Genomic DNA, 22,322 nt, shown 5'->3' on the forward strand with positions numbered 1-22,322 from the left:
CTGTCATTTTCTCATCAAAGGAAGAAAGAGGGGAAAAAAAAAAAGGGAGTTGGGAGACAGCTTTGTGAATGTCTATCTGCTGCGGCTGCGGCTCACCTGCCTCCTACTGTCAGCCATCTGCTGCTGCAGGCTTTGTTTATTGAGAGTTCTCCTGGACACATGCCCCTTTTGTTTTTTCCAATATACAGCCCTACCTGCCTTTTGCAATTGCAGTTTTTTTTTTTTTTTTTTTTAAGAATTCGTGTGGGGAACTCCCACTCTTTGCTGGAGCATACCATACTTTATCCACTGTTGGAAGCCTTCCCCTCTCCACGCACAATGGGGGAGGTGGTGCCACTCCTGCCTTCTCCAGCTGGCTTGTTTATTTATAGCTCCTGTGGGGCGTGCCTCTCCCCCACTCTCTGGTGGAGTGTGCCACACTTCAGCTGCTGTTATAAGCCTTCCCCTCTCCAAGCACAGAGGGGGAGGTGGTGCCACACTTGCCTTCTCCAGCAGGCTTGTTTATTTACAGTTTGCATGAGGGAGTGCCCCTCCCACAGTGTCTGGAGCTCCAGGCACCCCGCCCTCTGTGCTATGTATCTTTTTTTTTTTTTCTTTTTCAGCTGCTTGTGTATTATTCAGTTTGTTTTTTCCCTGGGTGGGGGGGTCAGTCTGTTCAGGGGGCTATGTTGATTTTTCCCATGGTTGTCTATGGGAGTACCGCATGCCGCTTAGCTCACCTGGTGGTCTCTTTCTCCCAAGCCAGTTAGGAGCTGGCATCTTGCAGTTGTGGGAGCCCTCCTGGTTTGTCCGTGGGGATGCTGTGTGTGGGCTGGGGGTGTGGAGGTGTCAGAGTTTTGCCTTTTCTTAGTGGTTTTCCTGCAAGGTGTAACTCCAGCATCTCTCCAAGATTTTACTGTAGGAAGCTCGCTTTCTGCTTCCTCCCTGTAGTCGCCATCTTGGAATCCTCTGAACTATTGGTTTTAAGGATTTATTTTGTTGTTGACAATTAAGTCTTCATTTTAAGTGGAAATATATTTAAAGTTCAGTAGAAACTACTTTTTGATCAATTTGGAAGCTTAGTGAAATTACTATCAGTCAATTATGTATTCAGTTGTACAGAAATTATTAATTGACATGATTGATTACTGTAAACTAATAGTAATAATGTGTTGACATTAGCTTGTAGGCTAAAATGTATGGTTAAGTGGTGAAAGTCCTTGTTTTAAATACACATATATGTATATACTTGATGTCTTTGAAATGGATAAGTTTTGAGAAATGAATTATTTGGATTTTGTTTGGGATAGAACATAGATGAGCTTTTTGTTGTTATTTTGCTCCTAGTAAGGGTTAGGTGTTATAAAGGTTTAAAAAAAATATTTTTAAAACCCATCTCTTGTAGCAGTTAATTTAAAATAAGAGATATCTTGTTCTTTGCTGTCCATGATTGTGTGTTTAAAACGTTCTATTGATTTTCTGATCCTTTTTCTTTTTGGATCTTCTTTTTCAGAGTATATAGAGTGTTGTTCAAAAACAATTGGCTCATTCATGGATTTTCAAGTCCTTGATAAGATCTTTCTATTGTAGGGATTTTCTGATGGGAAAATTATACTTTAATATGGTGCTAGAGTAGAGGTGAGATTCTTGAGAGGAAAAGCCAAGAACATGTAGCAGATTAAGTTAGTGTCCTGATATTTGTGGTGCATATTCTCCTATGCATCTGGAATAGCTATGAAATAATTCTTTTGTCTCTCTGTTTAGTGCAGCAATTTAATTGTAAGAAAAGGAAGACAGTATCTCAAATAGAAGAAATATTTTTGTTTTGCATGTCTGTTTTTTAGTAACTATAGGGTGCTTCTCTCAAGATTTGGGAAAGGTTCATTCCATTTTTTACTGGAAAATGTGAAAACAGATATTTATCAATTTTCTGCTCTCACAGAAAACTTGATCAACATCTTTTGTTGTGTCTTCAAAAGGTCTTTCAAGTGTGCCCTCTATGTATTTGCTTCTGTTTGAATGTTTAAACACCAGGACAATACCATAGTGAATATGTGTCTTGCTTTAACATACCCAACTGTTGCTTAAAAATAAATTTGAGAAACTGGAGTTAATCAGTTTTTATGCAAAAGTTTTTTTTTGCTGTGTAAAATCCTTCCTTCCCATTTGGCTAGTTCCCACACAACTTTGCCCTTCCTTTTTTTCTTTATTCCATCCCAATTTTTCAGTTCAGTCTCTTGTCAGTGCATATCTGGGTTTTTGCAGTAGTTTTCAAGCCTTATATTTGTTGATACTTTAAGCCTGTACACTTTTGAGGGGTAAATTTTTGTGTAACAATCTCCTTGCCATTGTGTTTCATACTTTAAGAGTCTGTATGAATGAATTCCTGGATGAATCAAGTTTAAAATTTTATTCTGCTGAGTCTGCTGATATAAGTACTTCTTAGAAATCGTTTCCAAACACAGCAGTTCCTTAAGGGCTTTATTTAATTTTAATGGGAAATTCTTGTTGGTGATTGAGTCCAAGGTTCCTTTACAGGAAGGCAAATTTTGAGGAAACGTTGCAGTTTGAGGCAACTGTTTTGAGACACATAACAAACTTGAGGCAGTTTTATTGCATCATCTCATCTTGGAGATACACAAAATCTGTCCATTGCAGTTGTCTTTAAATCTGGTTAATATGACTCTTAATTCTTACTATTTTAATAAGATATCTAGGGCTTGTTTAAGAGTAGGGACTGAATGTATGTAACTTCTTTGATTTGGGGTGATCCTTAAAGCAAGATTTTTGGTTGTTTTCTTTTAACCCACTGGGACCTTTTTATAGTATGAATATCTGTAGCTTGGACAATTGGTTAGTCACTCATATAATGTATGCTTTCAGTGGTAAGTATGGTTGTAAAAATTAAAATTTCCTTTAGCAATACATTAAAAAACTTCCTTTACTCATTAAATTTAGCATTTATGCATTGCTATTAGTCTACCGCTTACCAGAACTTCAGGCTCATAAAAATACAGGCTAAGTACTGACGATAAGCAGTGGACTTAGAAATATAATTCTAGGTGCTGAAGATAAGCGGTGGACAAAACAAAAATTTCTCTTTTCAGGTGCCATAGGATTTAGTGTGTGGAGACAATATATTGGATAGTGATAAGTGCTGTAAAGGAAAATAAAGCACATGAAAAGGCAGACTGAAAAGTGGTGGGTTGTGGCATAGGGAATGCTGTTTACATAACAGTGGTCAAGGAAGACTTTTGATTAGATGACATTCATAACAGTTTTTTTCCTTTAAAATTTTTTTTTAACAGACATCTTAGGGTGTTTTATTAATTATTAATTAACCAGTATTGTATTTCTTATTTTTGATCACAAATAGTAACCGTTGTTTATAAACTTAATCTAAAAGCCTGAAAATGGATTTTTATTAAAAATTTAAATGAGTTAGGGTTGTAGCTCATTGGTAGAGTATATATTTAGCATGTGCAAGGCCCTGGGTTTAATCCACAGCAGGAAAAAGATGATATAAATTACATGTATTACTAGCTTTTTGCTACCTGATAATGTTTGTAATGTGGAATAGTGTCTTTACTTTAATAAATGTATATTCGTTTGTGTATTTTTCTTAGCATCCTTAGTTCTCTTTCAGGTTCTTGGTAACCAGTATTAGAATGCTACATTGTTTGCTTGTCTCAAGTCTTTTTCCTTTATGCTGTCCCATATTCTATCAGGAGATTGGCCTTTCTAAAATATGTTGTTGTCCTCCTTAAAATGTTCACTAATGTCCTATTTCCAAGGACAAAATAGTGGACTCTTAGCACCTCATGATGAGCATTTAAAAAATCTTCCACAGTTAGGTTTTGCTGCTTAGATAACTATAACACTGATAAAAGAGAACTCTTCAGTTATATACAGTAGAGAGAAACTCATATGACAGTCTGTTTTGTATAAGATTTTATCATTTGTTTAAAAAACAGAATAAAGGGCTACTCTGGGAGTAGTTCAAGAGGTAGAGTATTTGCCTAGCAAGCCCTGAATAAAGACCCTGAGTTCAAACCCCAATAATGCAGAAACAAAAACAAAACAAAAAACTAAAAGAATCATCAGTAGGGTTCGGAGTATAGCTCAAGTGGTAGAGCACTTGCCTAGCATGTGTGAGGCCCTGGGTTCATTCCCTAGTATGAGTGGGGGTTGGAGGGAGAATCATTAATAGCACTAAAATATGTGAGTGAAAGTATGATACGAAACATCCTATTTACATAGTCTAAAGATAATGTATTAATTTCAATAGGAAATACAGTATCCCTCAGGTGGAGAAACCAAGCTGACACTAGCTAACCAAATGATCAAAGTTAACATTAGAAATAAGACATGTCTGTGGCTTTATAATGCTGAGAAAGGCACAGCACCATTCCTGTGGAATTCCTGCCAAAATGTATAATCTGCATTTAATCATGTGGAAGTATATGCAAATCCAGATTGAGGGATAGTCTATTAAATAACTGACCAAAGTTCTTCAAAAATGTCATTGTCAAGAAAAGTCAAAGATAGACTCAAGAAAAAAGAAGACTAAGGAAACATGGCATCTAAAATCAGTGTGATCCTGGATTTGATCCTAGTGAAGAAAAGGGGCATTAGCAGGATTTTTAAGTGAGGTCTAAAGATTACTTGTTTTGTGTCAGTGTTAATTGCTTGGTTTTGATAATTCAAGTAATCAAGTAATTATGTAAGATGTTAATGTTTGAGGTTGTGAAGTAAAGAAAATTCTTTATACTGTTTTTAATGACTTTTTTGTAAGCTTGAAATTATTTAAAAATGAAAAGTTGAAAGAACCTGTTCTTTTAATAGAGCTATATAATGTGTTAATGAGCAAGTAGACAAAGATTAGATGCTAAAGAACTTCATAGACCCTTATTTTATAAAGTTACCGAGATTTTATTCACATGCTTGTGACTAACTAAGGTTTTTTCTTTTTTTCAACAGCATGTCATGATGATGTAGTTAAGATTGTGAATCTAGCATGCAAATATAACCTTTGTATCATACCAATTGGTGGTAGGTATTGTGCTTTTCAAATTTTAGTATAATGTAAGTTCTATTTAAAATACTTGTATCTTAAATGTTTATGTTATCTCTTAGAAACAAATCAAACATATGTTTTGATTTTTTTCAGAAGTTGATTTATTGTGCCATTTTTGTAATAGTAGGTCTACTTAAAACTGCTTTAGCCATGGTATACACTTAGTTCAAGGCTTTTTCCTTTATGGATCTTAGTTGAAGCTGTGATTGAATGCCTAAATAAGAAAATGCTCCTGCTTTAATACTTTTCAACCTGTGTGTTTATGAACAGAATTTTCTTTTTCAAAGGAAAATACCAATATAACCAATATAAACCTTTGTGAAGCGGAGTAAACATAGAAAAAGATCACCAATACGATGATGTTCAAATCATTATATTCTAATATAAAACATAACATTGTTTTGCTTTCTTTTTTGCAGTATGGGGGTTTTAACTCAGGGCCTTGCACTTGCTAGGTAGGGTCTCTACCACTTGGGCCATGCCTTCAGCCCTTTTTGCTGTAGTCATTTTTTAGTAGGGTCTCACATTTTTGACCAGTACATTATTTTAACAACTTATACAAGTGAAAAGAAATTACTTTCAGTCATCAAATTGTCACTGATGGAATAGAAGTGGGACCTCAGCAATTCCAGGAGCTCCAGATTCCCTCTTTAGCTGATATTATTTGTTGAGTTCATGCAAAAAAGGCACTAGAATGCCACTTATTATGAAATTTTTTTTTATTTCATGTGATGTGACAAGCAAATAATAGTTATTAATCACAGGTATCATGTTTGTAATTGACAATTCATGGTCTCACCTTGTAAAATTAACATGGTTTGTGCAGATCAGTACCTCCTATATTTATGGTTGGTGACTTCCACATGCTTTTTTCTATGCAAAATGTATAGAAATATGAATTAAAAATTTGTTCTGACATAGGGTGATACAGCTGTAAATGAGTACTTACAATATTTTATAATTCTTTATTGATATCAAGAAAACATTTTGCCTTTGACAACAAATGTTAATAGGAAACCAGAATATTGTTTAAGTACTTCTGTATACTACTTATTCCTTTTACAATCACTTTTTCATCAAAGAATATGTAAATGTGAAATGTGTTTTTAAATATCACCTAATATGGATATTTTAACTTTTTATTCTAATTTATTAAAACCTTTTTGTATGATAATACATTATTTTAAATAATGAGTGAATCTCATAATTATGGTAGAAAGAAGTTAATGGTGTCTCTAGTTGTATAGGGCGAATCTTCTTTTTAAGCTATCTCTCCACAGTGATCATTAGCTTAGAACTTTTCTAATTATGTTTTTGGAGTTCTACAAATCGCTAGGGGCTTCATTTGAGTGTGTCATGACCAGGGGATGGAGCCATATTCCATTGCTTTCAGTTCCATTATATTGCTTCATTTTGGCACTCAGCGTAAAACACAGGTGAGTTTGCTTTTAGTATGTTAGCATTTGCAAATTGTATTTACAAAGTAGAAATAGGTATCACTTCCTAGCGGGCCTGTCTGTGTACTCTGTATTAGGGATTTGCCTAAGAAATATAGCTAAAGTAAAATTTTTAACATAAAGTTGTTTTCTATTTTGGCAGGAGGAACAAGTGTTTCATATGGGCTGATGTGTCCTGCAGATGAGACAAGAACAATAATTTCTTTGGACACTTCACAAATGGTATATGATAATTTAAGATATATTTGAAGACAGTTTCTGTTTAAAACATTGTGTCTGTGGTTTTGCTTCAGTTGTTATAAAATGGTCTATTGTCCATTTGAAAAATAATTTCATTGTTGTATTTTAGACTTGACTTTAGGTATTCAAAATCTAAGTTCACTTACTTAGGTTGCATATCTTGATGCTAATTAGTGTGTGAAATTTATATTTTGAGAAGCATGAATTTGAAGATAGACACTTTAGACAATTTGAATTCTGTAATTAAAAATAGAGCAGATAATATTAGTTAAGATTAATTTGAATAACCAGAATTTACTTACCTCCCAGATTTATACTAATGCTGTTTCAGTTTTGCTTGGGGATGAATGAAAGAGCTAATTTTAATGATAGGATTACTCTTTGAAGTTTGGACTCTTGTAGTCCCAGAGTTGGGTATTGTACTGTATTAAGGTTTTAATTTGAACTTTATCTTCATATAGTTAATACTATTCCTGCTTATTCCTCCTTTATAATAAAAACAACATAAGCTTTTTAATTTGTATTTTAAACATTGGAGATAAAAGTATACCTGTTTTCTAGATTTGAATAGTTAACATTTTGTCATGCTTGTTTAATATTTCTTTTATTTTCTAGTATTTTTAAAGCAAATCATGAAATTATGCTACTTTACACCTAATTATTTTTTCACTTTAAAAAGGGACTTGTTTTCACATAACTGCTGTATTATCACCTCTGGCAAAGTCAAAAGTAACTTCTTGTGATATTTAATATCCAGTCCACATTCAGTTTTTCCAGTATCTCAGAAATGTCTTTATAATAGTTCATTTGTTCAAACAGGGATCCAGAAAAGGCCCACATTAGCTTTTGGTTGTTTCTCTTAAATCTCACTTTATTCGAAAGCTTCCTCTTCCTCCTCCTCTTTTGAATGTTACCGATTTTTGAAGAAGCTAGGTTATTTATAATATGGAATGATGTATTTTAAATTCGGCTAGTGGTTCTTGGTGTTATTTAACTCTTTTTGGCTCTGTATATAGTCTAGTTAGATCAGGCGTAGTTTTTTCTTTCAGTAGCAAGAATACCTTTATAGATAGCGATGTGTTTTCTAAAATTAGTTTTATTTTAACTTGACACACAATAGTTGTACATATTTATAGGGTTATCAAAACAATAGCATGATACATTGATACACTATCCTTTGTATAATGATCAAATTGTAGTAATTAGCATATCCATGACTTTGTGATGTACTTCATATAATGTCATAAAATTTTAGGAGAGGTGATGTGTAACAGCTGGTTGTACCACTTTAGTGACGCTAAAATTGATCAAGTTCATATGGTAATTGCCTGATTATGGCACTGTAACGTTCTCCAATAACCTTTCTCCTTATCCCAGAGGTTAAGAAACCACAATTTCCTCAGGAGATAGTCTGAAAATGGCCTGTTATGGAATAGGCTTTGGAATGTGTTTGGGTTTTTGGCTCTTTACTTTGTAATGTACAAATTTGCCTCTAAATCTGTTACCAAATGTATAAAACAGAAATAGCAATATCATGAAGGTTATTGTGAAGATTAAATGAAATAATATAAGTAAAAATCTTGACACTGAGTAGATGCTTAAAAGTTTTTGAGTTCATAGAATTTTAAATGCTATGTTTCCAGCCAGTTATTTTGCAGAGAAACCTCATATATTTACTACGTTTAGCCTTAAAATGCCTCACTATTATAATGGTTGGGGAGGTGCTTATAAACTGATTTGCAATGAAGTCGGTCAGTCACTCATATCTGTACATGATTTTGCACGGTGTATTTCTAATAGAATGTACAGAAAATATGGGAATTGGAGCTGTATTTAATCCACAAAGTAATCTTAAAGCCTGTTGGCTGTAAAGTTTTTGTTTTATTATTTTGTATTGGGTGGTATATACTGGATGTTACAGAGTAGTGTCTACATTTTCCTTAGTTTTTTTCTGTGTGTGCCCATGAAGGTGTTTTTCTTCTCTGCCTCTTAAAAAAGATGTTTAGACTGTTTGTAGGTACTAGGTATATATTTACCATGAGTGTATAATTGCCTCAAGAGCCTGCCTGTTGGGGGAGATAATACATATGAATTGATATGAAGTACCATCAGGTTAATAAATTATTTTCCTTTTACTCTACAGTTTATATTTGTTTATCTGCTGTAGGATCAAGATTATACCATCATTATATTTAAATTACTTTTGTCTTAGCGTTTTATATAATATAAAATAAAAAATACACTCATTTACATTTTAATGTTTATTACAATCCTATGAATTAAGCAGCACAATTCTTTGTATGTGTTCAAATCTGGACTTTAGGCAGACACTGCCAATTTTGTTTCATTTATTGTGTTCTTTTTTATTATGAACTAGACTTACATACATTATTGTCAAGAAATTGAGTATTCTAAAATATAAAGTTTCCTTCCACATATGAAAGATTGTGTATATTATCTGCTCAGTTGGAGAGAAGGAAAGTCTGCTTTTAGTAACAGAAAAAAATTCTTGAAGATTTTTATGTGTATGTGTATACACGTATAAAAGTTAGTTCAACTAACAGTTATTCACATAAACCATTTCTTATTGGCAATCTTACATTTGCTAAGTTGAGCCAGAAAATATTCAGTTCCTTATTTTGAGCATAAGGCAGGGATATGCTTTGATTTCTATGTGGGGATTATGGTCCTATTTCAGATTAAAAAAGCAGAGATGGCATTTATTATATTTGGATGTCTTTAGCAGGTGTTTTTTTATTCCATTTTCTGATTCTTCAGTTAGATATGTTTGCTATGTTAATAGTAGTGAAAATAGTATCTACAGAATGCCAGATCTCACATATGCTAAGTTTTTTATGTGCAGTATCATTTATTTCTTGTAACAACTCTGCCAGTATGTATTACTGTCTACGTTTTATCTGGAAACACTAGCCTAGACAGTTATTTGCCTACATTAAAGGTGGAGCTTAATTCAAATTAATGTCTGCTTAAAGACAGAGTCTATGTTTTAAACCAACCCCTGCATAAATACTGTCGTTGTCACTGTGTCTGTCATGTTACATAGTAAGGGATAGTGGAATTCATTTCTCATGTGGGTAGTGAGCGGAAACCCTACTTGCTTAATTACTATCTTGTCACTTGTTGCTTTATATATTTCCTGAGAAGATGTTAATAGTTCATAGAAATGAGACTTCTGCCTTCCTTTGCAACAGAATCGAATTCTCTGGGTTGATGAGAACAATCTGACAGCTCATGTAGAAGCTGGCATAACAGGACAAGACTTAGAAAGACAGGTATGTCATTTCCTCAGTTAAGGTTTTCAAGATAACTGTCTTCTGTCTGAATGAAGTACCTTCCTTCCTTTCCTTCCTTTCTTCCTTCCCTCCTTCCTCCTTCCCTTCCTCTGTCACTCCCTCTCTCCCTCTCCTTCTCTTCTCTCTACCCTTCTTGTTGGTGGGACTGTGGATTGAACTCAGTGTTTCCCATTTGCTAGGCAAGGGTTCTACATTTGAACCACACCCCTAATCCTTTTGCATCATCTTCTACCCTCAGATGGTTTATATTAGGACAGAAAGATAATTACATAGACAATTGATGATTCAGAGTGAGAATTACTATGTGGAGACTAAACTCAGGATGTATAGATTATCAGATGGGGCCAGGTAAGAAGAAATTGGACAAAGATGGTCTCTCAGAGGATGTGGCATTTAAAATGACTTCAGGATGAGTCAGTTAGCAAGAAAGGAGGTAAGATAGGGAAAATAATTCAGTCAGAGGAAGGAGAAGCATGTGCAGAAACTTTAAGAGTAGATACTGTTTTTGAGGGACTACAGAGAGCTGAGTATGCCTGAAGTCTAGTGTAGGTGTATGGTAGTGTATGGTAAGTGCTCTTGGGGTTTGTATTTTGGGTGTATGTTGGGTGGAGTGGGTATAGTAGTGATAAAGGATGAAGCCAGGAACACATAAAGAGGTCAGTTTATAAAGGGCCTTATAAAGTCCCCCTTAGGGGTTTAGAAAGATGAGACTATTGTGTAGAGGATGGATGAGCTTTGTAACAGCTGCTTAAGAAATTCGTACAATAATTTAGGGAAGAGCTGAGGGTGACCTGATATAAAGCAATAGGAATGGAGCAAAATGAAAAACACAGAAATAGAATTCTCAGATCTTGGTGATAAATTGCATCAGCTGGGTATTTGCTATTCATTGAACTTTTCCATGCATAAATCTAGTTATTTCATGAATAGTGAACCCTTAGAATGCTTATAGCACTTTTTGGAGATCCTAATGAATTTTTGGAAGACTAAATTCTTTTCAATGGATTCTAAGCAGGTAATTGTTAAAATTAAGGCTCTTTCAACATCCTCAAATGTGGTCAGGATGATTGTAACATGGCTTTTATAAACAAAAATTAGAAAGCCTACTTTGTTTAACTTGGGTTATAGAGACTCTTTCATGAATAGGACATAGAGACATATTGTGATCGTCAATATTATTTTTATCTTTTTACTTGTTTCTTGAAATGTTGATTGAAGATGGTGTACTTGTGACTAATTCTGCTTGAAAGTGTTTGAAAAAAATCATAAATTATTACTTTTATTTTATTTTATCTTTTGGTGGGACTGGGGTTTGAATTCAGGGCTTCATGCTTGCAAAGCAGGTGCTACAGATTGAACCACTCCTCTAGTCCTGTAACTTTTATTTGATTTAAACCAGTAATATGCAGAGCATTAAAATAAGATCAAACGTATGTGTTGAGATACTGTTATTGGTCTTAAAATAACAGCAGGGTGCCAGTGGCTCATGCCTATAAGCCTAGCTACTTGGGAGGCTGAGATCACAGTTCGAAGCCAGCCCTGGCAAATAGTTCATGAGACCCCTCCCATCTCCAAAATAACCAGAGCAAAGTGGACTGGAGGTACGGCTCAAGTGGTCAAGTGCCTACTTTATCAGCACCAAGCCCTGAGTTGAAACCCCAGTCCCACCAAAAAATAAATCAATTAATACATAAGTATCTTCAAATAAGTCATAGTTTTATATAAGTCAAGATAGGATTTATTATTATCATTTATAATGAATTTCAGTATAACATTTAATGAAAAACTTCCACAATTATGCCTGAATCATCAACACATTTTTTTATTTTTAAATAACAGAGTGGCCTTTTTATGTCTCCAATTTTATATCCTTTATTATAGTATTTGATGTAGTATTTCTAAGTTTACTTTCTATTTTTTAAAGGTTAGAATTAAAATTCAAGAAGCATATTTCCTTGAAATTTAAATGACATTTTCTTAGAGCAAGAACTTCTGATATTTTACCTACCCATTTCCTTAACTAACAATATAGAACTTTTTTGCCTCCAGTAGGCTATAATATAGTTTCTGTAGTTGTCTTGATCCCAGTTGAAGTTCTTCATTAAAGTTCTATGTCCTTCGGTTTCTACTTTAGTTGAGATAACCTGCTTAAAATGTCTTTATTTTTCTTCTAGAAGTTTTAAAATGACATAAATACAGTAGTTGGGTAGCAGATTTTAATTCCTTCAACTTAAATATTACATTGATTTTAAAATGCATAAATTTTAAGAGAAGTCACGAATGTGTCAATTATGGATTTGGGCATTTTTTCATGTTTATTAAATCTTTGACTGTTTTGTTAGTACTTCGGGACATGTGACTTAATTTCTTTATTTCTATGGTCAGCATCTCTAATAACTTCCTATTATCTGTTTTGTTTCTAATAGCTGTTAGGTGCTGTAAACTTCAAATATATCTCTTAGCTATGTGACCTTGGGCAAGTTATTAACCTTTATGCCTCAATTTCTTCATCTTTGAAATGAGAATAATTTGTCTTCATTTGTGTTAGGATGAAGTAAGTTAATAATGTAATGTGCAGATTTTCTAGCTAGGTTAAATGACAAGTCTCAAACCCAAGCTTTTAACCATTATATTTACTTTACTTACCTAGTAGGAAGTTAGATTTTTAACAAGGAAGTAGATTTAAAATTGATGTGCTAGGCAGAGCTCCCTTAGCATAGGAACTGTGTGGTTTTCTTTTTTTTTTGTTTCGAATCCTCATTTTCATTATTTTAAACAATTCTTGCTACACAGTAGTTACTTGTAACTGGAGTAGCCTACTAGATATAAGAGGCAATTTAACAGTATATCTAATATTCCATAGACTGATAGAGATAATTAAAGTATCTATTTAATCAGTTTCTATAGTTTATGTGAAGATTTGTTTTGTTATAAGAATATATGAAAACTTATTGTTATGCTGGGTGGGGGTACATTGTGGTATTTAAAAGGTTCATACAATATATCAAATATGTTACAATTGAATTCAGCCCCTCCACCATTCTCCTTTCTCCTCCCCCAACCCCCATTTGAGATAGTTTCAACAGGTATCTTTTCCCGTTTACATTCATGTGTACACATATTCACCCTCTTTACACCTTTTCCCTACCTCCTCCCCTCTCCGTGAAAACTATTTAGTTTCTAGCATTTCTTAGAACTCAGTGAATGTCTTTTCTTAATTTCATAAAATTGAGGAACAGTAGTCTTTTGAGAAAAATAATGTCAATGTAGATTGTTTGAGAGAATGGAATTAAAGAAGAAATGCAGGTCTGATAATGTATATTTTAACCTGGCTTGATTGTGGGTCGTTATTAACCTCTGAAAATTAAGTATTCATATATTGAATAGTTCATGAAAAAACTTATGCAACAATTGATATTTTTCAAATCTTGTTTTCCAAGATGGAAAGTTAGAGAAGTTAAACAATTTCTGTTGTTGTGCAAACCCTAACAGATTTATATTTACCTAATAGGCTTTCAAATTTTGGATTACAGCTCTATACTGTACTTAAATACACAGGTACAAATATAGCTGACAAAGTCTACATCTCTGCATGGCTTGCTTGTGAAATAGAAGCAGTTGCTTTACTGGAAGACTATCAAAATGGTCAACACAGATTGATGGACTTGAGTGTAGGAGACAGTGGGTATGCAGATGGTGCTGTCTGTACCATTTGACTGGAGATTGTTGAGTCTTTAAAATGACTTCAGTGGAATGGCTTTGGTGGTGTTGCAGTAGAGGGCATCCATTCAACCTCAGGTGCTGTACAGATGGTGAAGCCAAGCTAATGTAGAAAAATGAGAAACAAGTGACTGTTTAATGTACAGGAATGCATGATCTGCATCACAAGTAAATGACAGTATAACATGCAGCAAATCTGGACAGATGGCTGTACATTAAAACACATTACTCCTTGAGAGAATTAAGTACAGGCAATTTGCTCAGATTTTCTGCAGGTCTGCTGCATATTATATTAGGGTAGGGAAAACAAGAGATTAAGTGCTTTATTTATTGAAAGTGTTTAGGTGAAGTTGGTAGTTATTTAAGCATAATCTGATCTCCATAAGTATTTAAATTGTCTTTGGGGGGGGGAAGCAAGAGGGGACAGCTGGCTTTAAAACAAAAAGGTTGTAAAGAATAAGATTGTCTGTTGAACAGTTGGAAAATGCAGCTATGTTTTGGGCCATACTTTAGTTTTATAGTTGTACGCTGGGAAAAAGCTTAAATTTTTTCTTTTTTTAAAGATAAGTATGATAAAAGTATTTTCTTTTTTTTTTTGGGTGGTACTGAGGTTTGAAGTCAGGGCTTCACGCTTGCTAGGCCCCCTCCTACTTGAGCCACACCTCCAGCCTCTTTTTTTATACATGTTTTTATGACTCAAAATAGCAATGACATGGAAATTTTATAGTGCAGGGAGTTAATATGTCAAGTACTGTATGAACGGGACCATTTTCACTAGTAAAATGTACATTTTTTGCTTTTCAGCTTAAAGAAAGTGGCTATTGTACAGGTCATGAACCAGATTCCTTGGAATTCAGCACTGTGGGAGGATGGATATCTACTCGGGCATCAGGCATGAAGAAGAATATCTACGGCAATATTGAGGACCTGGTAAATTTTTTTCTAGTTATTATATAATAGCTAATTAACATAGATAAAATGGTTAAAAATCTTTAAAAATTAAAAGTTGGATGGCAGATCTCCCAATAGAAACAATTAAAAGACACAGCTATGGTCATTATTTAAGACTAACCTTTTTAAAATAATTAATATATAAGCTTGTAAATATTTCATAACTAATGAAATATATAAATAACTATATTTAAGGTTTGTGGAAACTCAGTCTTAATCTCTACTAAGATTTTAGTGTATTTGTTTTGGTGATCTCATTATTGCTACTCCTTTGCTTTAGGAGATTTTGCATTCATTTTTTCTGAAAAAGTTATGTGTAGAATTACAGAGCCTGACTGAATTATTCTATTAAGTAATAATATGACCTGTCATGTTTACTGTGTGTACCATTCTGTGCCAGTTTGGTGGGAGTTAGTGTGATAATAGTGTAACTATGCACACATCAATTAGGTTTTAGGTGTTATTGGTTCCATTGGTAACTTTTCTAGTGATTTGTTATATAAATCAAAATATTGAAAGTGTTGAAGGAAACATTTATGAAGCACCTACTATATACCAGAGACTGTTGAGCATTCACTTTATGATCTTTAATTCTTACAACTCTTTAACTACTAGTAAATGTAAGGTTTTAAAATGTCCTCATTGGCATTTTTCTTTTTATAAAAATTACCTGTTGATGTTTTCTGCTTATATCTTTTGATAACAGTGGTTATTTATCTGTCAAAATCTATTTTAAAATGTGTTGGATTTTTACTTATCTTTTCTTATTCAGATATCAGAAACTAGTTTTTAGAATTAGCCTCCTCCCACAGTATACCTACTTTCTCACCTATGCAGTGTATCACATCACAAATTTCTCTTGCTCCCTCTTTTAAACTCAGTCACTGCTGGTGTTTCTTCATCCTGGTATATATCTATAGCTCTATATATGTATTACATATAACTTATATGTTACATATAAATGATAATATATAATAAATACTTTTATTTATTTATTTGTTTTTGCAGGGCTAAGAATCTAGTTTACAGGCTTGATAGGCAAGTTCTGTACCATTGGTCTATATACCCCAAGGTCCATCCTGATTTAGATGTAATCACAATCTTTCATTCTTTTCTGTTTTTTTCTTCTAAATGGAGTTGAAGATAGAATACATATTTTGTTAGAATTCTTATCATCTAGATGTACGGTGCCTGATATGAATAATGTACTTCATAAATATTGTTAAGTAAATGAAAGACTGTACCTATTAAGGTATTATCATTGCTAATTTTTTGCTTTCTTTAGTTCTTTGATCTTATGGATAGCCCTAGACTAAATTTGATTTAACACTATGTGTTTTTCCATTCTTAAGAGATGAGTATACTTAAACCAACTTAAATCAAGAGGTATATAATCTTAGAATGATTTTTATCTCTTTAAGATTATATTGAAATTTATCTTCAGTTTAAGAATTTCTAAAAGATAATACATTTCTAAAGTACATCACTTTATCACTTAGTGCAGTATTTAAAAAGTAGTGTTTTATATAAAGATATATGAATGTGTGTGCATGCACACACACACACAGATGCCTAGAATTTATCTCGTGTATTATGTTAAACAGGTGGTTCATATTAAAATGGTCACACCTAGAGGTGTAATAGAAAAAAGCTCTCAAGGACCTCGTATGTCAACAGGGCCTGATATTCATCACTTCATCATGGGATCTGAAGGTAAGTAGAATTGCAAATTTATTATGAAAAAAATACAGGTTAGGGACTCAGTTTTATGAGAATCTATGATGTTATGATATCAGATCTTTGAAAGAAAGACATGTTTTATGTATTTAAGTAACAGGATGTACTTTAAAATGTTTTATTTTTTATTTAGTTCCTCATAAAGATTTTATTGTGAGAACATCTTACTAAACTTACATTTTATTTTTTTTACATTTCTAGACACAGTGTGGTCATCTTGTTTTTATTTAATATTTCTTTTGGAATTTTTTGATGAATTTTAGGAAAAGTAGTTGTTAAGATTTACAAGGATTTAAACTTCTGTTGATCATTTAATTTTTCACATTGTGAATAGTATCCTTGGCTTGGTTATTTAATATTGGGTAGATTAGGATGTCATTCTTCATCTCATCTAAAACATGGAATTCCTGTACTTATCAGAAGAAAATTAACATTATTCCTTCTGTTTTGTTTGCAAACTGTTAGGTAGGCACAGTGGCAAATTGTATGGATAAGGTAAACATGGGCTCATTTTTTAGATTTTAAAGAGAGGGGTATCCTTTAAATTCAAGAAATAAGATAAACTTAAATAAGAAAGAGTCTAAATTAGTAAAGGAGCTCTCATTAATCACTTTGGAAGGTTTTCTGTGCTGAAAAAGAGTTTGGAAACATTTAGCTATATTCAGGAACAAATGAACAGTTTTAGTGAACTAAGATGTTGGCACATGAATTCTAATCTTTGACAGTAACATCAAGGAGGGAAAAAAATCACAGTTTCTCTCAATGATATGATCATATCACTAAGACATGATAGGGTGATGGCCAGTGGTAAAGCTTAGATCTTTTGCATAGTGAATGACAAACCTTTGTCAAGATATCTCTCCAATTTACTCAGTTTATTCCTTTCCTAATCAACATACTCTTCTATGAAAAGATGATACTACATTTTTAATAAGAAAGAGATGTTAAAATTCTTTTAGAATACTATAGTTCTCTAATAAACATTTTTCTGAAATTTATACTAATGTATTATTTCAAAGTTAAAGAATATAACTTTGCCATCAGATGTCAAATTGAGGAATAGATATTAAAACTCATTTTAAATTACATTATTGATGTACACATAATTGGAGTCAGTTCTAAAAATATAAATTAACTTTTCAGTTAACCTCATCAAACATTTTTTCCCATCAATTAGCATTTTTAAAACTCTGGTTGCTAGATACTGTGCTGGTTCACTTAAGGCTAGATAATTTAATCATACTACAGGATGATAAATTCTGTGATTGAAGTAAATATGGAGAAATGCAGACAATTAAGGTTGATGAGTACTCAAGAAGACTTCCTCAAAGATGTCATACTTAACAGTGATTCTTAAAGGTTGAGAAGGAAAATAATTCCAGGTTAAGTTGAAGGAAGAAAGAAAGGAATTGCCTTGGTGAAACAACACATAGGCAGGCTTAGAAGTGAGGAAGGACCATGTCTGCTTCATCATGAAGCTGTCAGCTTTTCAGTTTAACTGGGACACAAAGATTAATTGTGGGGTAGAATAGACATCAGGTCTAGGAGTATTAGGGGTAGTAATGCTGGGGAGAGTAATTTGTTTTATTTTATGCTTTTAAAAGTAGTGTTTTAAAAATGTATTATCTAAAAGACTTGGTTACTACCTTTAATAGTAATTATTGTATGACCTTAAGGAAGGCAAGCAAGGAAAGAAATATGATTTATAGAAAGTTAAGTATACTAGGGTAAATTATGATATTTAAGTGAGATAAGTCTAGCTGTTATTTATTTTGGTGTCTGACATTTATAGTTTATGACTTCTAATCTCCATTTTAGCTTGCACATAAATATAGAATTATTTTTATATAGACTAGGAGATAACATGATTGAAAACAAATTTATGTGAAATCATATTCTTTTATAAAATGTATTTTTATGTGTTATTTTGAAGTTTGTACATTCTAACCTCCTGCCTGAAATGTGATCATAAATTTTTCCTCAGGCTTAACAAGAAAAAATTTGTTTAAACTATAGTTGATTCATTAGATGACAGCCTTGAAACTGTTATATTAGAAAGCCTATTTTCCACTGTCCTAAGTTCTACATATGATAAACCACATAAAGTTTGATGTGTTTGTATTAATTGGTGTTAAGAATTTTTCATAATTTTTTTCAATGAGCAGCTTTCTTTTCTCCCATCTTGGCTGCTATAACATGATTGATATAATAGAAATTATAATAAATATTCAAAGCATTTGAAAAGTTTTACATTCTTTTCCTATATATAAAGTTTACTAATAACTTATAATGATTTGCTCTTTTATTTGAAAAACAACTTTAAAAGACATTTTAATTTTTTTAACCTGTAATCCACTTTTGTTTAGTCTGTGCTCTACAACTAAATATATGAAATAATTAATATCAGTCTTTTTGTAGTGTTTCACCAATCATATTTTTATTAAATAGAGTTTCCTTTAGTAAATTCCTCAGGAAAGGCATATTTGAATATCAGCTGAGTTCTGGAATGTTCTAAACTGGTTTTCTGTGGCCTTGATACTTTTAAGGACAGCTTGAATGGATATATCTTTAGGTCATCTTTTCTTTAAGTTTCTTGAAAATGCAACTCTACTATTTGATTGTATATATTGTTTTAAAGAAATGATAACAGATTAATTCTGTTCCCTTTGTAGATTGCTTTCTGTTTTTGCCTGGATTTTTTTTCTTTATCAAATTATCTTAATAGCTTTAAAATTTATAGTTGATTGTTCTGAATCATTTTGCTCTGGTATCTGGTTGACCCTTTCTAACTATACATTCAAGTCTTTTATTTCTGGAGAGAACTTTTGTATTGCAATGTTAAATTTAAAAAAGATATTATTTAAAAAATGGAAGCGTTTTATTGTTTGGATTTTTCTTCTTTAGGAGCACCAATTATACATGTTTTAACTTCCTTTGTTTTCCATTTCAAATATTTTTTTCTCTGACTTCTTTTTTTGTTTGTTTGTTTGTTCATTCATTTATTTATTTAGCTAGCATTTCCCAGATGATTTATTTCAGAAATATTGGAGATTTAGTTTAAAAAGAAAAGAGTTCCTAAGGACTCCAGTTAGTCAAGTTGATTAAAGTATTTCTTGCAACAAAGTCAAAGATTTGGATGATTCTGCATTTAGAGATGCATTGCTGGTTCGATGACTGTGAGCCAAACATGTAGCCCTGCATGTACCAACAGCACATACTGTTTCTGAGAGAGTGTGTGGCTGGCACCATGCATCACTTTGTTGAGAAATGACTAGAGTACCTATTTCTTCACTTGTTTGTTCTTTTTTTGTTCGTTTGTTTTTCTGCTGCTTTTTTTTTATTTAATTTATTTTTTAAATTTCATTTATTCATATGTGCGTACAATGATTGGGTTGGGTCTGACTTCTTTATTTCATTTTCTTTCTCTTGGTTATTTTTGTGCTTTTGTAGTGGCCTTAATAAGTTTTCATTTGAGCCTATTCTTTGTGTACTTATAATTTGGCCTTGACATTTTTATAAGCTTTTAAAGTTGTTACTCTGTTTCTTTCCTCATTTGGTCATTTCTTTTGTTTTTTTTTTTAATTTTTATTTTAATTATATGTGCATACAATGTTTGGGTCATTTCTTCCCCATTCCCCCACACCCCTTCCTCCCCCCCCCACCCCCTCAATACCCGGCAGAAACTATTTTGCCCTTATCTCTAATTTTGTTGAAGAGAGAGTATAAGCAATAATAGGAAGGACCAAGGGTTTTTGGTAGTTGAGATAAGGATAGCTGTACAGGGAGTTGACTTGCATTGATTACCTGTAAATGTGTGTTACATTCTAAGTTAATTCTTCTCAAACTAACCTTTTCTCTAGTTCTTGGTCCCCTTCTCCTATTGGCCTCTGTTGCTTTAAAGTATCTGCTTTAGTTTCTCTGCATTGAGGGCAACAAATGCTATCTAGTTTTTTAGATGTCTTACCTATCCTCATACCTCCCATGTGCTCTTACTTTATCATGTGATCAAAGTCCAAACCCCTTGTTGTGTTTGCCCTTGATCTAATTGCCGCATATGAGGGAGAACATACAATTTTTGGTCTTTTGGACCAGGCTAACCTCACTCAGAATGATGTTCTCCAATTCCATCCATTTACCAGCGAATGATAACATTTCGTTCTTCTTCAAGGCTGCATAAAATTCCATTGTGTATAAATACCACATTTTCTTACCCATCAGTAGTGGGGCATCTTAGCTGTTTCCATAACTTGGCTGTTGTGAATAGTGCCGCAATAAACATGGGTGTGCAGGTGCCTCTGGAGTAACCTGTGTCATATTCTTTTGGGTATATCCCTAAGAGTGGTATTGCTGGATCATATGGTAGATCAATGTTTAGCTTTTTAAGTAGCCTCCAGTTTTTTTCCAGACTGGTTGTACTAGTTTACATTCCCACCAGCATTGTAAGAGGGTTCATTTTTCCCCAAATCCTCACCAACACCTGTTGTTTGTGGTGTTGCTAATGATGGCTATTCTAACAGGGGTGAGGTGGAATCTTAGTGTGGTTTTAATTTGCATTTCCTTTATCGCTAGAGATGGTGAACATTTTTTCATGTGTTATTTGGCCATTTGAATTTCTTCTTTTGAGAAAGTTCTGTTTAGTTCCCTTGCCCATTTCTTTATTGGTTCATTAATTTTGGAAGAATTTAGTGTTTTAAGTTCCCTATTTATTCTGATTATCAGTCCTTTGTCTAATGTGTGGCTGGCAAATATTTTCTCCCACTTTATGGGTGGTCTCTTCAGTTTAGAGACCATTTCTTTTGTTGAGCAGAAGCTTTTTAGTTTTATAAAGTCCTGTTTGTCTATGCTATCTCTTAGTTGATTTGCTGCTGGGGTTCCGTTGAGAAAGTTCTTGCCTATACCTATTAATTCCAGAGTATTTCCTACTCTTTCCTGTACCAGCTTTAGGTTTGGGGTCTGATATTAAGATCCTTGATCCATTTTGAGTTAATACTGGTATAGGGTGATATACATGGATCTAGTTTCAGTTTTTTGCAGACTGCTAACCAGTTTTTCCAGCAGTTTTTGTTGAAGAGGCTGTCTTTTCTCCATCGTATATTTTTAGCTCCTTTGTCAAACACAAGTTGGTTATAGTTGTGTGGCTTCATATCTGGGTCCTCTATTCTGTTCCACTGGTCTTCATGTCTGTTTTTGTGCCAGTACCTTGCTGTTTTTATTGTTACTGCTTTGTAATATAGTTTGAAGTAAGGTATTGTGCTACCTCCAGCATTGTTCTTTTGACTGAGTATTGCCTTGGCTATTCGTGGCCTCTTGTGTTTCTATATAAATTTAGTGGTAGATTTTTCAATCTCTTTAATGAATGTCATTGGAATTTTGATGGGAATTGCATTAAACATGTAGATTACTTTTGGGAGTATAGACATTTTTACTATGTTGATTCTACCAATCCATGAGCATGGGAGATCTCTCCACTTTCTATAGTCTTCCTAAATCTCTTTCTTCAGAAGTGTATAGTTTTCCTTGTAGAGGTCGTTCACATCCTTTGTTAGCTTTCCACCTAAGCATTTGATTTTTTTTGAGGCTATTGTAAATGGAATTGTTTTCATATATTCTTTCTCAGTTTGTTCATTATTAGTGTATAGAAATGCTACTGATTTTTCTATGTTGATTTTATATCCTGCTACCTTGCTATAGCTATTGATGGTGTCTAGGAGCTTTTGAGTAGAATTTTTGGGTTTTAAAGGTATAGGATCATCTGCACATAGGGATATTTTGACAGTTTCTTTACCTATTTGTATTCCTTTTATTCCTTCTTCTTGCCCAATTGCTCTGGCTAGGAATTCTAGTACT

General features: G+C 33.2%; 1 protein-coding gene across 3 annotated transcripts in view; it reads left to right on the top strand.

Annotated features, from left to right (window-relative positions):
• Positions 1–22,322, top strand: part of Agps (alkylglycerone phosphate synthase) — a 131,740-nt gene that overhangs the window by 35,511 nt on the left and 73,907 nt on the right. For all 3 annotated transcript variants that reach the window (XM_074071158.1, XM_074071160.1, XM_074071159.1), the window contains 5 exons: positions 4,960–5,031; positions 6,656–6,735; positions 9,966–10,046; positions 14,592–14,717; positions 16,343–16,451. In XM_074071158.1, the coding sequence (XP_073927259.1) occupies positions 4,960–5,031; positions 6,656–6,735; positions 9,966–10,046; positions 14,592–14,717; positions 16,343–16,451 (468 nt within the window). The remainder of the gene's footprint in view (positions 1–4,959; positions 5,032–6,655; positions 6,736–9,965; positions 10,047–14,591; positions 14,718–16,342; positions 16,452–22,322) is intronic.

This window comes from Castor canadensis, chromosome 4, assembly GCF_047511655.1.
Source record: "Castor canadensis chromosome 4, mCasCan1.hap1v2, whole genome shotgun sequence".
NCBI lineage: Eukaryota > Metazoa > Chordata > Mammalia > Rodentia > Castoridae > Castor > Castor canadensis.